The 15,924-nt window shown below is 44.3% G+C and overlaps 1 protein-coding gene across 8 annotated transcripts in view; it reads right to left on the bottom strand.

Moving 5' to 3' along the window:
* The window catches only part of CADPS2 (calcium dependent secretion activator 2), a 327,080-nt gene that overhangs the window by 60,813 nt on the left and 250,343 nt on the right, over positions 1-15,924 (bottom strand). For 5 of the 8 annotated variants that reach the window (XM_060279570.1, XM_035128678.2, XM_035128680.2 and 2 more), the window contains 3 exons: positions 12,621-12,777; positions 3,678-3,819; positions 3,436-3,555 (listed from right to left, as the gene is read on the bottom strand). In XM_060279570.1, coding sequence (XP_060135553.1) covers positions 3,436-3,555; positions 3,678-3,819; positions 12,621-12,777 — 419 coding nt within the window. The remainder of the gene's footprint in view (positions 1-3,435; positions 3,556-3,677; positions 3,820-12,620; positions 12,778-15,924) is intronic. The other 3 variants (XM_060279572.1, XM_035128683.2, XM_035128685.2) reach the window with 1 other exon arrangement.

Raw genomic sequence — 15,924 nt, 5'->3', positions numbered from 1 at the left:
GTCGTCACCGACACATGGGGGGGGCCTGGGGAGGGGTGAAGGAGAGCTTGGGAGGGGGGTGGATGTGAGGGACAGGGGATATCGCGAAGTCCCTCCCCTCCTGAGTTCAAGCCCGTCCCCGAGCAAAGGGGAAAGCAGGGAGAGTTCCGATTCCAGTGGGGAAGCAGGAAGTCGTGTCCGAGGCTCAGGCAAGGTAGAGGAGCCAGGGTCCCAGGTGGGACAGGAAGGGGCAAGCAAGGGGGGAAGACCCATCCCTCCAACTCCAGAATTACGCAGGAAGAGGAGGGGCAAGAGGATGGGTCTGCCAAAGCTTTTGTGTTGGAGAAAGACGCGCCAAAAGCCATTAGGAGGTTCTGAAACCGACTGACAACATCGCTCCGTGTAAATAGCAATGACTTGAGCACTGTAAATACGCAGCACCAATAAAAGAATAAAATGCAGAGCTGCGTAGCGTCGTTACTCTGAAGTAGTCCACTCCGGCCACTGTGACACTTATGAAAAAGGGTGCTGCTCCTATCACACTGCGGACACCGCAATTTTAGCTCACACTCCCAAATGGTGACCTGTTGAGTTTTCCTCTGACATGTATCCTGTAGGAATGTTAGCTAGCTAGCCCTTACAGGACCTGCTCACGTTCCTGAAAATTCAAAAACAAGCCTCACAGCCAAGCATAATTCAGTGTGCTTTTCATGTCTAGCCAAGCGGTCCTCTGTGTTGGCCTCTCGAGGGACCAATCAAGCAGAAGACTGAATGCTACGCGAAGCGTTTTGCTCTCTTAATACCTCCTCCACCTTAATCCACAATGCCCCAAATGTGCCATTAAAGAGACGGACCAGCAAAAACAAGTGAAAACAAAGTAATTATGTTCTTGGGGCTGTGCAATGATAGATAAGAACACACACTCCCTGTTCCTAACCATACAAAGGGGGGGGGGGAGTATCCATTTTGTGTGAATGGAAAGGCCAGCAGACAAACTATACCGTATGCAAACAGCCCATACTTCTATTACAAATAAAGCACATTAAATAAAACACATAAAATTTGATTCTAGAGGAATCAGAGATACTACTTTTAATAAGTACAAGTATATTTGGCAAACTATATTTAGTTCACCATAGCTGAGTACAGCTAGATGAATAGTGCAACCCTGGGCGTGTTTACTCAGAAGTAATCCCCTCTGAGTTCAATGGGACTTACTCCTAGGTGTATATGTATATATGTGTGGTTCTAGATTCAGGTAGGTAGCCATGTTGGTCTGACACAGTCAAAATAAATCAAAAAATCATCCAGTAGCACATTAGAGGCCAACTAAGTTTGTTTTGGGTATAAGCTTTCGTGTGGTATCTGAAGAAGCGTGCATGCACACAAAAGCTTATACCCAGAACAAACTTAGTTGGTCTCTAAGGTGCTACTGGACAATTCTTTAATTTTTTAATTTATATATGTGTGTGTATACAATAGGAGCCAACTCCTAGGGGCTGAGGTCTCTTTGCCCCCGCCAATTAAATATCTGAGCCCCCCCCCAAGTTTGGTAGACATTACCATTCATATGGTGTGTGTGCACCATGTCATGTGATCAATTATGTGGGTTGGGGCTTACCTGCCGCCCAATATTTTATTCAAGTTGGCACCCCTATGTGTGTGCATGTGTACGAATGACTGTAACCTAAAATGTACAGTTAATTGTGCTGACTATACCTCTATAAAAGGTTCACAATTTAATGTTTAGAATAGGAAGACCCTGCAAGGGTTAAAACATATAAGCAGTAAACCTGAAGACCAATAGAGATCAACCGATGCTCTGAGCAAGCAGTAACTTTTCAATTCTCCAAGATTTTTTTTAAAGAATCCATTTTATTATTAGAGCCAAGTGGTAAAACACCCTTGCTGCATGCCAAAGATCCCGTGCAACTCTGGATCAGGGATGAGTGGGAACAAGTGTAAGAAAAACCTTTTACTGGCCAGAGATGACAGTTCTGGGCTAGACAGGCCAATGTTCTGACTCCTCCATATGAGCCAATTTCTGTTGTTCATATTTTTGAGCTTCACAGACAAGCCACAGTTTGTCTTCGTCTCAATAAGCCACAGTTGCCCATTCTTTGATTTAGCTCCCTGTCAATGAGGAACAACACTCTCTGCGTAATCCCAGCGCCAGTGTCAAGCGCTGGCATTGTCAAGCACTTTGCTGCAGCCCACGTCCCAGTAGAGGCCTGTTGCTAATCCCCGGGGCCACTTGGCTCTGCTGCTCCTTCTCTTTGCTGTTGCTGACAATTCACCTGAGCTCTCTGAACATGCACTCTACTGCGCGCCCGGTCATCCTCAAGAAAAGTTTCACACCACTTGCATTCTAGAACCCATCTGGACAGCTTCGGTGTGGAGCACTCCTGTTTAGTGCTATTTTGGTTACGCATTTATTATTTATACCCTGCCCATCTGGCTGAGTTTCCCCAGCCACTCTGGGCGGCTCCCAATCAAATATTAAAAGCACAATACAGCATTAAACATTAAAAACTTCCCTAAACAGACTAATAATCACCTCTGGACATCGAAATAGAGATAATAATAGAGGCAAGGCAGCAAAGAGCAATGGAACCAGAAATGGGCCATTGCTTGTAAATATGCTATCAACTTTTTTTTTTAGTACTAGGTCTGAAAGATGGATCATACTGATGTAAAAACCTTTTCATCCAAGCATTCTTAAAAATAACCATTTGTTTGCTGAATGCATGTCATGGAGAGCCTTCCACCCAAATCCTCCCCCAAATCCTCTCTGCTATACAGCAATGCTTAATTGAGAAGTTCTTCATTTAAACCACAAAAGCTCCTCTGAATCTGTTTTGAGGAAAAAAAACACAGGGACGTAATCTCAGACAGCCACTAGCTAATTAAGTGAGATTTGAACTCTATTAATTTTGGCAGTGTCCTATTATGAGGGAATCCAGAAAAGCCAGAGGAAAAAGAACGCAAACCAATCGCTTTTGCTGCTATTTTCAAAAATCTTTTAGCACATGCAGTGGATTAGTAATAACATGCCAAAACACGAAGAGCTATTGACGTTAAAAAAAAAAAAGCAACAACCCCACCATACTGAAGTACAATAATTTAAAGTGTTTCCACACTGCTTATTAACTAAATAGCAGCAATTATGTAATTAAGGGTGATGACTGCTAAATGTACCACAACAAACCTTTGCCTAGTTAATTTTAAGCTACTTCCTACTGAGATTTTACACACCAAAAAGCACAACCCAATGACATTCCATGCTTGGCTTTCAACCAAAAAGCTGCAATTTCCAACCAAATGATCACAAAACACCATGCAGTCCAAATACAGCTGTACATGACATCGGTAAGGCCGTGCAGAGCTGACACACACACACACACACACACACACACAGACACACTCAACGTTTAAAGATCGGTCGAGAATACACACGTGGAATCATATAAAGAAGCCATCCAGGTTGGTGTTGAAAAACTAGGTATCTGTGGAAGATTAAGAGGCAAACTTGGAACTTTTGGAAGAGCTACATTGGGAAGACTGTTGGTGATGGTCCTGCAGAGGAATAGACAATGTAGGAGCACAATAAAAAATAGATTGTAAAAAGGAAAGCTCGAGGAGTAGGTGCAAACCAAATGGGGACCAAATTTGGCCTAGGGCCTTCTGGAAACACTTACTTGACAGGCTGCCATGTTTCTTGTTCAAGACCTCTGTGAAGGGACTGGGCAATTGAGGACTCCATGAGATCAATGTAGCGGATGACCAAGGGAACAAAAATCTCCTGCAAGTGCTTGTGAAACTTTCCATTGCACAAAAGTGCTTGAAAAACAAACAGACAAAAAAAAAAAAGGTTGCAATTATTTCCCTAGCTTTGGTTACGACAGGATTTAAAAATGACACTTTAAATGCTGGCATTCCGCTAGAGGTTACTTAAACATCTATATATATGAATGTAAACTGGCCATGCCCGTTAGTATCCATATTTCACCAAATCCGTTTGACCGATTGCGTTCAAATTTTGACACAATGCCACATGCGGATATGAGAGCAAGCCCATACTGTTTTCAAAGACAGATGTCCCACCTGTGCCTGGTAAAAGCCCCCAAACCCCATGTTTCAAAACACACCACTCAGACAAAAATGCATTCTGGGAAAAGAACCAGGTTGCAAACCAGCGCCCTCTAGCAGTGGCTACACTGGTACTACACCTATAGAACCTTCCCTCTCAACAGCACCTCAGCTCCCGTTTACATACTAGGCCGAAGCCTTTACAGACTACGCCGAATGGAGGTACTGACTTGCCTGGGTGGGGGTTGGGGGAGGAGGGGACGGGATAGGTCAGGACACGGTGGGACCAGTCACAGGGATGAGCTGGGGGGTGGGGGGAAGAGGGGGCGTGATACATCATGGGTCAGGACAGGGTGGGGGGAATCACAGGGATAAGGCGGGTGGGGGGGAAGAGGGGGCGGGATACGTAATGGATTAGCACAGGGTGGGGGCAGTCACAGGGATTAGCCACAGCAACACGTGGCAGGGCCAGCTAGTCTTAATTATAAATATTTGTGTTGTGAGGGTACCCTAACAGCAACCTAATGTCACGTTTTATGGTGTTTACTGCCATAGTTATTGATATTCTTCAATAAAAATGTGCGCAGCAAGTCATAAATACTGATTTATTAGTGCTTTTAAAATTAACTAGATGTTGTTGTTATCATCATCTACAATTATTAGTATACTGCAGGTCTCAGGGAAGTTGACAACATAAAAACACAATACAAAGATACAAAACAAAAACAACCTAGGAATCTTCATGTCCCCAACACATTTTAAAAGGGCATTGAATGTCAATCAGCCAAAGGCCTGGTTAAAGAGGAATATCTTCGCCTGGCACCTAAAGGTGTATAATGAAGGCGCCAGGCGAACTTCCCCGGGGAGAGCATTCCACAAACAGGGAGCCATTGCAGAAAGCGCTTTATATCATATAATATAAAGTGGATTGTGGTAGGGCTGTTAGGAAATTAAGCTTAGGGTTTGGTTTGTGTAAGGCCACAGCTTATGCTGAGTAATGGGGGTGTGGTATGCAAATTCCTTGGAACTGATTGGTTGTTGGGGCCCCTCTTAGAGCTCCGTCCACCATTTTCTAGTCACATTTTTGCCTGGCGTTTGAACCCCTCCCACCCGCCCTTTCTTTCTTGCAGGTTAGCACGACATTGCTATTGCCTTCGGGGCCGCCTGTATTCAGGGGTCAGTAGGAATTTTTCCAATTGGCTGATTGGCTTTGCCTCTTGGTTTTCGCCTACTGCGCTAGCAAATTGTCACAACTTGTTAGGTTGGCGGTTAGGCTTTTGGTTGGTTAATCGGTTGGTAGAGGGGGTGGCACACAGATGCCTACCCTCACCTCCGTTTGCTCCATATAGAAGTATTCCGTTAAAGGAATCTCGGGGCTTACACTCTTGTCCTTACCATCCCGCCATTGGCGGGAATGGTGGGCCCAATTTTAAGAGCAAGAGCCTAGAGGAACATTCTTGGTGAAGGTGAGGAGGGAATGACTGGGCGCAGCCACCTCCTCACTCCCAGGTATGTTTACTTGACTTCCATTCGGAAGTTGGAGCAGGAACTGTCCAAGCGGACAGTGGTGAGTCCTGTCCTATGGTGACAGCTGATGTGAGTCCTGCCACGAGGGGCAGATGAGGTGAGTCCTGTCCTAAGGGGACAGCTGATTGAGTCCTGTCCTAGATGGACAGATGGGGATAGTCCTTCTTTAGGAAGGATGAGTGAATAACCAAAAGCCTAAGCCAACACTCGGATTAAAATTGTGTATTTAATAAAGTTGTGGCCCTAAATTATTTGCCAAAAACCAAACCAAAATTCTGTTGTCAGTTGTGAATTATTTAAGGTAATTTATGGGAAGCCTCGACACACAAAAGGCCCATTCTCGTGATGCCACCCTCTGGACCTCTTGTGGAGGAGGCACATGAAGGAGCACCCCGGAAGATGATCTCAGGCTCCAGGTAGGTTCATATGGAGAGAGGAGGTCCTTAGGGTATAGCGGCCCCGAGTCATTTAAAGCATTGTACGACAAAACCAGCACTTTGAATTGAGCCCATAAACTAACTGGTAGCCAGTGCAGTCGAACCATCAGCATAATATGCTTGAACGGTCTTGCCTGGGTGAGCAACCCGACTGCTGAATTCTGCACTAGCTGAGGTTTCCGAACAGTCTTCAGAGGCAGTCCTACGTATAACGTGTTGCAGTAATCTAACCTCAAGGTTACCAGAGCCTAAATAACAGTATTTAGGGTATCCCCGGGGGCCTAGCAGTGGAGAAAAAGGTTTGTCCCACCCACACAAGTATTTCCACTTATGCAGTGAGCTTCCCTCCCTTCTCCTTTCCCCGATCTGCTCCGAAGAGTTGAGCGACACCCCCACCTGAACAAATTTGGGAGGTATTCAGGGCGAGGAAAGGGAAGGGAAGTTCTGTTGCACAAGCGGAAGTCCTTAAGCAAACTGGGTGACTTAGGGATATAACCCTATTTACACAGGATTCGATCCAGAAAGACCCTGTTTGCGCATGCTTCTGATCCACCTGCCTGGAGGCAGGAGGTCTGGCACAAGCTAACACCATTTACAATTCATATGTTTAAAAAAATGAACTTAAGCACTTCCTAATGTGCCAACTGACTTGTTGAGGCCATGATCCTGTGCAGTCTTATTTGAATGCACGCCCCACTGAACTCAATGGAACCTCTAGTGAGTGTGCATAGGATTGCGCCGCAAGTGCATTTTCCGATGTGGAGTTGCAAGTTGTTGTTGTCAGGCCTGTCTTAACCACATTGAGCGCCGTGGCGCAAAGGTCCCTCCACCGCCCACCCCAACTCACTGCGGACGCAGAGGAGGGACATGGCATGGGGGGGCGGGTGCTGAGGGTGGGCTACGGGCACCACAGTGGGTGGGCCGGGCTGCCTGGTTGTCCTCCGGGGCGCCAGCGCCGGCTCCTCCTGCGCGGAGGCCTCTGCTGGGGGGGCGGGCGGTGCCATGCAGCGCCTGGCCTCTTGTCCTCCTCATGCCCCCGACCCGACCCGCCAGGCTGAGGCCAGGACTCGAATCCGCGGCGGGTGGGAGGCAAGGAGCAGGGCGAGTGGGAGGGCGGCCGGGCTGTCTGGCGGGCGCAGTGCGGTGCCCCCTAGCGGCCCAGCACCCTGGCGTATTGCACCACCCAACCTTGCCTTAGGGCCGCCCCTGGTTGTTGTTGTTGTTGAATTAATATACCACCCTATACCCAGAAGTCTCATGGCGGTTCACAAAAAAATGATCACAGTATATAAAACAAAAATAAAAGCAATAACCCAATAATATCCCTTCCAAGAGCCACATTTTAAAAGGGTATGGGATGATGATCTGGTTAAAAAGGAATGTTTTTGCCTGGCACCTAAAAGTGTATAATGAAGATGCCAGGCAAGCTTCCCTGGGGACAGTATTCCACAGATGGGGAGCCACTGCAGAGAAGGCCCGTTCTCATGTTGTCACCCTCCGGACCTCTCGAAGGAAAGGCCTCAGAAGATAATCTCAGAGTCTGGGTAGGTTGCTCTCACCCGCCAACTTGACTAGGACAAAGCATGCATCATTTGTATATTGGGCTGCAGGCGAACCCTGAGTGACTCATTCCTGGTAGGGACTTATATCCTCCTGTGTTTCCTTTGTATTAACAGCGTTTGTTATTGAATAACATCTCGGAAAGAAACACGGTTAAAAAAAAGCAAAGCCAAGCTTCAGCCACCATAAACATATTTTTGCACTTAGGTTCATTAAAGCCATCAGGAAAAAAAAACAATCTCCCAAAGCACCCGCATTAGACCCAGTACACCTGCTCTCTAGACACCACGGGCTGTTGTTCTTATAACATGTCTTTTAAATGCCAGCAACTATCCACGGTTTCTTCCCCACTACTCTGCTGTGCTCTACACCTTTCCCTCTGCACCCTCTCATTCCCAACCTCACCTTGATCTCTCCCCACTATTCTCAGCTCCGCAGCTTCTATGGACCTTGATCCGAGACCTGAAGGGAACATAGCTCAGGCTGCATAATGTACATGCACCCTTGCTCCCCCTCCATTAGCTCTTGTGGGGTTTTTTTTGTAGCTCGTTGCGCTATGCTATGGCTCTTTATGAACATATTGGTACGAATCTGCATCAGCATGAGGATGCATTTCTGTGGGCTTATTTATGTTCTAATTTTGGGGAACCCTAAAGCCCCGCAAAAAGGTCAAGCTGAGAAGGCAGCCTGTCTGTACGGCCACTCGGAAGAAAGACCTGCCAATACACATTTTTCCCTGTAGCATGTTAGAAAACAACAACCCACACTTTCATCTCACAGTTTTATGTTTTGAAAAGGAAGCTTCAGCACTGTGTGCTGTTTTTTTAAAAAATAAATAAATTATTATTATTATTTGTACCCCGCCCATCAGGCTGGGTTTCCCCAGCATCTCTGGGCAGCTCCCAACAGAATATTAAAGGTAAAGGTAAAGGGACCCCTGACCATTAGGTCCAGTCATGACCGACTCTGGGGTTGTGCGCTCATCTCGCCTTATTGGCCGAGGGAGCCGGCGTATAGCTTCCAGGTCATGTTAAAACACGATAAAACTTCTAACATTAAAAACTTCCCTAAACAGGGCTGCTTTCAGATGTCTTCTAAAAGTCAGATGGTTGTTTATCTCTTTGACATCTGATGGGAGGGCGTTTCACAGGGCGGGCGCCACTACCAAGAAGGCCTTCTGCCTGGTTCCCTGTAGCCTCACTTCTTGACTCTCGGAACCGTTTGAATACCAAGGCGTGGCTTTCAATTGGGTGCAGGAGCTTCCTGCACTCAACCGGAAGCCATGGAAGCTGCAGAAGCCACGTCGGACGTTTGGCTTCCAAAAAACACTCGCAAACCGGAACACTCACTTCCAGGTTTGCTACGTTTGAGAGCCAATTTGTTCAGGAGCCAAGCCGTTTGACAACCAAGGTACGACTGTACTTCATTACTCAGCAATCCTTATAACCACCCAGAAGTTAGTAAAGAGAGGTTGCCCCCTCTGTTCATGGCTCACCAGAGATTTGAACCAAATATTTCCTGCCTCATTCCATCACAGCAGCTACTAAAGTGGTCCCTAAAGATTAAATCACCAGCCAGTGTCACAAATAGCAAGATGCTACCATTTTTTTGGTATGGTATGAAGAAGCTGCCCACCATAAGCTTATCAAACAGAAGTGGAATGAATTATCAAATGGATTTATGGGCCTATTTATATAGATTTGCATAGGAATAGCAACATTAACACTCACCAGGATTTCCATCTAAATGTATGCAGATTTCTTACAGATGATGATATGCCGACGTGGATTTAACACTAAGTAGACAGATGTGCATCTGAGTGTGAGGTTTAGCATCACTCCATATGGTCCAGTGGGAAGGATGAATATATGGCAACATATTATGCAAATTCCACCTCCACTCATTAAACATGGTAACATTGAAGATAAGCATTTTAATGCTTGACCGTCATTCAAACTTGAGTTTCTACTTAGTGGTAGACCTTAAGTACTTGACCTTTAGTCCAATATGGCTTTTTACTGACATCAAAGGCATACCTTCCAAATTATTTCATCTAATTTCAGTGTGTATCTTATAAAACCATCTCAATCCTTCAAGTTGAGCAAAAGAAAATTACAGCCCGACAAACTTTCATCGATATATTGGCCTCGAGGAGTCGGACACGACTAAACAACAACAACAACCCGTTAGGTAAATGTACACACAGTCTTCTGAAGCTATCTTAGAAACGATGGCATTTTAGGTACTAGGGACAAAGTCAGTATATAGAGAAGAATCACGTGGTATAGAAGATGGAAGCAATTCAACGTTTTCTTTCTGCATTATTTGAAAGAGAGGGCCACCTATCAAATGGTTGCAATTCCACGGGAAATGAATTAGCTTCTCACCCGAGGAATTTCTAATATGGCACTGTGGTTATATACATGTGATAACAACACTGCACCTGTCTCATTAAATAATCTAAAGGTTAAAATGATACTTAAAATGATGGCAGGGTACTCATATCGGGTGTATCTGGAAACCATCTGCAGTTTCACAGATTTTGAGTTGACGGAAAGCTCTTGAGATAGTAGAACATGCAGGTGTCAACCCTTCACGTTTCAAAGGCTGAAGATTAACTTTATCTACAATACGGGGACCTAACAGTTCTGCATTTCAAAAGAAACCCGAAAAATCATCTCTGATCCTGGCCTCACCGAGAGAATAACCCAGTGGGATTTCCACCTCTTCATTTCCTAATGAGCTTTTTGATAATGAGAGGTAACTTTAACAGTCACTACGGGCTCTATTATGGCTAATTTGACTCCACTTCACTCTCCTTGTTAATTACTAACACTAGCCTTTTTATCCTCACAAGAACACACTCGAGGTTTTTTTGGGGTGTGTGTGTGTGTGTGTCATTTTTAAAGATTTATGCGGGGCTTTTTAAAAAAGAGTTGGATGTCTTCAGCAACAGATTTATACCTAGCAGTTCAGCCACAAATATTTATTAGTCATTACATGAAGACTCATTGTGACACCAGTCCCACAACCATAGAGTTTTCTGTCCGATGGTTTTACTAGGCTAACTCTGTGAAAAGTCTGCATGCATTTCTAGAGACAGAAGGGTTACTAGGAACTAGAGTGTTTGCTGATGGAAAAAAATGAATTATTTTCTATAATCTCCCCCTTACGTATCTTATTTACAACTCACGAAAGCTTTCAGGTGACATAAATGGGATTCCCAAATGGTTCTCCTTGCCAGAAAGGATCATGTTATCTATCTCTCAAGTTAGAACAAGGGTGGAAAATGACACACAACTGTTAACAACCGCTTCCCAGATCTGTTTTTTCTTGTTAACTCACCCCTCCCCAACATATCAGGGCTATTAGGTCTTTTAAAATGCCAGTGCCTTGAGTTCTCTCAGTAGCGCTTCATAACGTTGTTCATAATTACTTCATAATGAAAACGCATTTTCTGTCATTTAAATGAATTGTCTTCCTCCCTTGAAAGCTCCCCCCCAATAATTATTTGAAGTAATTACATATTTAATTGACTGATGGGGGGGGGGGAAGAATGTAAATTCAAGTCTTCCAGTTATCCTTTTTGGAGAGTCTGTGAAATGATCAGTATTGGTTGGTCAGTGGTCCATGAAAAATCATGCGGAATTATTTTATCACTTATTAAATACAACCATTCACAATAAAGGAGAGGAACCCTAAACGGTTGCCTTCCATCTTGAACCATGTTCTGAAATGTAAAAAACACCCCACAAATCTACATTTTGTTTCAAAGAAACCAACGTTTATCTCCCCTTGATTCTCCATAAAATACATTATCTCGGCGTACCCTGTTTTTAGACACCATTCCAAAATAAAACGAACCCTTTCCCATTTTCTTGCAACACAGATGTTGGCTGCAGGAAGCAAATTCTAAGTCAGCTGCGAAAATCAGTCTTTATCACTATATCCTTCAGACAACCAGCAAATAAAACAACACCATTATAGGATACTGTAATTTGATGAAGGAAAAATAATCTGCCAGCCCCAGATCTTCAATTCTAGCTGTGGATATTTTTGAGTGCAGTACTTTTGGTCTGGATTAGAGAGCATTTAAAGGGTGTTTAGAGGGCGCTCCCCACTTCATGTGATTTCACTTATGCACACCCCGCTGGGTAAGGGGTATAAGCCTGTATAAGTATAGATTTTGAAATGAATCGTTGTGAAGTGCAACTTGGAAATATGCATGAGAGAGACATAGGCTTCATTTTTATGCCAAGGAGATCTGCCTGCTAAAATTTCTCCCGTGGAATACAGTGGTACCTCAGTTTTCGAACGTAATCCGTTCTGGAAGACCGTTCGCGTTCCGAAACGTCCGAAACCTGAAAACTCAACATGGAAAACTCCATACAATAGGGAAACTCAAAACGGAAGCCACACCACATGTTCTGACTTCCGAAAAGTGTTGGAAAAACGAAGAATTTACTTCCAGGTTTATGGCGTTTGAGTTCCGAAATGTTAGTCAACAGAGACATTCGAAAACAGAGGTGCCACTCTATTCAATTCTGAATTTCTAGGGCAAGGAGAGATTTTTAGCCTTTCTGCAGCTCACATGCATCTGTTCTGCAGCACATCGCAGAACCAGAGCATGATTCTCTAAAAGGGGATGTCCCAGGAATAATGATACTCCGTTCGGCAAGAAAACTGTTAGAAGCACTCTGCACAGATATCTTATTACCTTTGCTAATTTAATATAATGGCCTGATTTCTATTTTAGTATACACATAATTGGCTGAGAGCTGTCTTGCAGCCCACACCTATGCATGTTAACTCTGAAGGAAGTCCATTGAGTACACCAGGGCTTACTCCCATGTACCAGCACACAGGGTCACAACTTTCACAAATGTGAAAAGGCTAGGGTTAAATGAAATGAATACGTTTACGTAGATTTACATGATCTAGGCCTCCTCTGAACACTCGAAAGGCAAAATAATTCATAACTGCAATTGATGTTATTATAGAACTAAACAGTTTTTTTAAAAAGCTTACGGTCATTTCGTAGGAAGTTGTTAAGCAACTGGAAAAGAGGGAAAGTATCCCAGGAGTCTTGCGGCTGTGCATCCAGCGCAGAATCCATGTCAACCGTAAAAAGAGACCAGAATTTCTCCCCATGTTCAGCCAGCAAATCTGGCCACCAAGCAAATGCCTGCATCACAATTGAGACACAATTTTAATTAAAAGGGAGTAGGAGAATAAATCAAATTTCCATCACATGGACACAAAATACGATGAAACACACAAGCGTGCATTTTCACAAAGCAATGGTTGTGTACACACTGCTTCGAAAAAAATCCACATTTAAGGAAAGTCATATTCCGCATTGTATATTACTTATGTGAAGGAAGAGAGCATACCATATTTTCCCATGCATTAGACGAGGTTTTCTGACTCAAAAATCATGTCAAAAAACTCCCCCCCCCCCATGCCGTGCGCTCTAGGGAGCATGTCCCATAGCGGCATGGCATTTTCTTTAAATTTAGTCCCCAGAAATAGGGGTCGCCATATACATGGGGGCGTCTAATACACAGAAAAATATGGTGTATTTCATTGAGGGCAGAAATGTTTCATTGGTTAAAAACATTATGAGTAAAACAGCTTATGAAACTGATGGACTATGCTGAAATTGCGAAATTAACTGCCCAACTAAGAGGACATAATGATAAAGGAGGAATGGAGAGCATTGATGGATTATTTATCAAAGCAGGCATTGGCAAACTCAGCCCTCCAGATGTTTTGGGACTACAACTCAAGGGATGATGGGAGTTGTCCCTCCTGGGCTGTGGCCAGAAAGTGGTAGTGGGGGATGCGTGTTCAGACCCCTGGGCCCTCACTTGTGGGGTGCCTCAGGGTTCCATCCTCTCCCCATGCTTTTAAACATCTACATGAAGCCACTGGGAGAGATCATAAGGTGGTTTGGGCTGGGTGTCCATCAATATGCAGATGATACCCAGCTCTACCTCTCTTTTAAATCAGAACTAGTGAAGGCAGTGAAGATCCTGTGTGAGTGCATGGAGGTGGTACGAAGATGGATGGCGGCTAATGGATTGAGGCTGAATCCTGACAAGACAGAAGTACTGTTTTTTGGGGAGAGGGGGTGGGCTGATGTGGGGGGGACTCCCTGGTCCTGAATGGGGTAACTGTGCCCCTGAAGGACCAGGTGCACAGCCTGGGAGTGATTTTGGACTCACCGCTGTCCATGGAAGTGCAGGTCTCAATTCTGTGTCCAGGGCAGCTGTCTACCAGCTCCATCTGGTACGCAGGCTTAGACTCTACCTGCCTGCAGACTGTCTCGCCAGAGTAGTGCATGCTCTATTTATCTCCTGCTTGGACTACTGCAATGCACTCTACGTGGGGCTCCCATTGAAGGTGACCCGGAAACTACAACTAATCCAGAACGCGGCAGCTAGACTGGTGACTGGCAGTGGCCGCCGAGACCACATAACACCGGTCTTGAAAGACCTACATTGGCTCTCAGTACTTTTCTGAGCACAATTCAAAGTGTTGGTGCTGAACGGCCTCAGTCCAGTATACCTGAAGGAGCGTCTCCACCCCTATTGTTCAACTGAGGTCCAGCTCCGAGGGCCTTCTGGCGGTTCCCACACTGCAAGAAGCAAAGCTACAGGGAAGCAGGCAGAGGGCCTTCTTGGTAGTGGCGCCCGCCCTGTGGAATGTCCTTCCATCAGATATCAAAGAGATAAACAACTACCTGACATTTAGAAGACATCTGAAGGCAGCCCTTTTTAGGGAAGTTTTTAATGTGTGACATTTTAATGTATTTTTAATCTTTGTTGGAAGCCGCCCAGAGTGGCTGGGGAAACCCAGTCAGATGGGCGGGGTACAAATAATAAATTATTATTATTCTTATTATTGTAGTCCCAAAACATCTGCAGGGCTGAGTTTGCCTATGCCTGTTCTAGAGAGTCACTCCCCATCAGTGGAGACAATACTGAGCTAGATAGAATCATGGAACTGTAGTGTTGAGGGTCAATGTAGTCCAGGCATCCCCAAACTTCGGCCCTCCAGATGTTTTGGACTACAATTCCCATCTTCCCTGGCCACTGGTCCTGTTAGCTAGGGATCATGGGAGTTGTAGGCCAAAACATCTGGAGGGCCACCGTTTGGGGATGCCTGATGTAGTCCAACCTCCTGTAATGCAGGAATATTTTGCCCAACATGGGGCTTGAACCCACGACCCTGAGAGTAAGAGTCTCCTGCTCTACCGACTGAGCTATTGTGATTCATTGATGGTCTGACATTGATGGTACATGGCAGATTTTTATGTTCCTATGTACCATTTGCATACTTCACCGGTATCAGCTACGGAGATATATAATTACAAAATAGTGATATACAACATTGTAGCATATATTTTTTGAAACAACAATGTTGTAGATGACTGATAAGGAATTCCTTAACGGTAGTTATTAGACGTAATCTAGCATCGTGACTACAGTAGATATGAATGATAGTGACAGGTACTTAGACATATCTGGAAATAAATCAGGACTCTTAAGATTAATGAAGCACTGAGATACTGGAAATGTCCACCTAGGTGTCACTCATATCCTTGACTCTTTTATGACTTTGGTAATTTTTGGCATGGGATTAATGGCTGCAGGTAGAAAGGGAATATTGTTGACAGCTGAAAAAAGTATTTTCCAAGATCAGGGTTAGCTCTTACAATGACCAGGTGATTCTCTACCTGTTGCTGAAGAAAATGGTAATTGGTTGCATCAAAAAGTATAAGCGGTGCCTATGTGAAAACCAGAGGTCAGATTCTTCCTTCCTCTAACTAGAAATCTCAGCTAAAAATACTGCAAAAATGAAATCAATTAAGAGGAAGAACATCAAACTATATAAATAACTATCTAATTAATTAGCTCCAAAGCTGAGATTGGGAGAAAAAGCCATTAAAAGATTTCCCTTTATATAATCTTCTCCCCAATCTTGCTTTGCTTTCGTTACTAAATATCTCATTTTGAGCATGTACTAAAAACAACACACAGTCAATTTCTTTCCCATCTCTATACTGTATATCCTTGCAGAGAAACAATATAGTGGGGTGGGGGGTGGGGAGATTCAATTGTATTGGAGAAATTCTCTTGACCCACTGGTGCCTATGAATAAAGTGGTTAAACTAGACAGACAAATATCATAGACACAAGGTTGTTCCATATAACAAGACACTAAAATGAATGCAATTAGTGATTTATCACATGCACTCTGAGAGGAAGAGAGGGGGGAAAGTCATTCTTTGAGATTAAAGGCTGATTTCTTTTTTTCCAGACTATTG

This window comes from Zootoca vivipara, chromosome 10 (assembly GCF_963506605.1).
Source record: "Zootoca vivipara chromosome 10, rZooViv1.1, whole genome shotgun sequence".
NCBI classification, from domain to species: Eukaryota; Metazoa; Chordata; class Lepidosauria; order Squamata; family Lacertidae; genus Zootoca; species Zootoca vivipara.
This window is presented reverse-complemented; position numbering and strand designations above follow the sequence as displayed.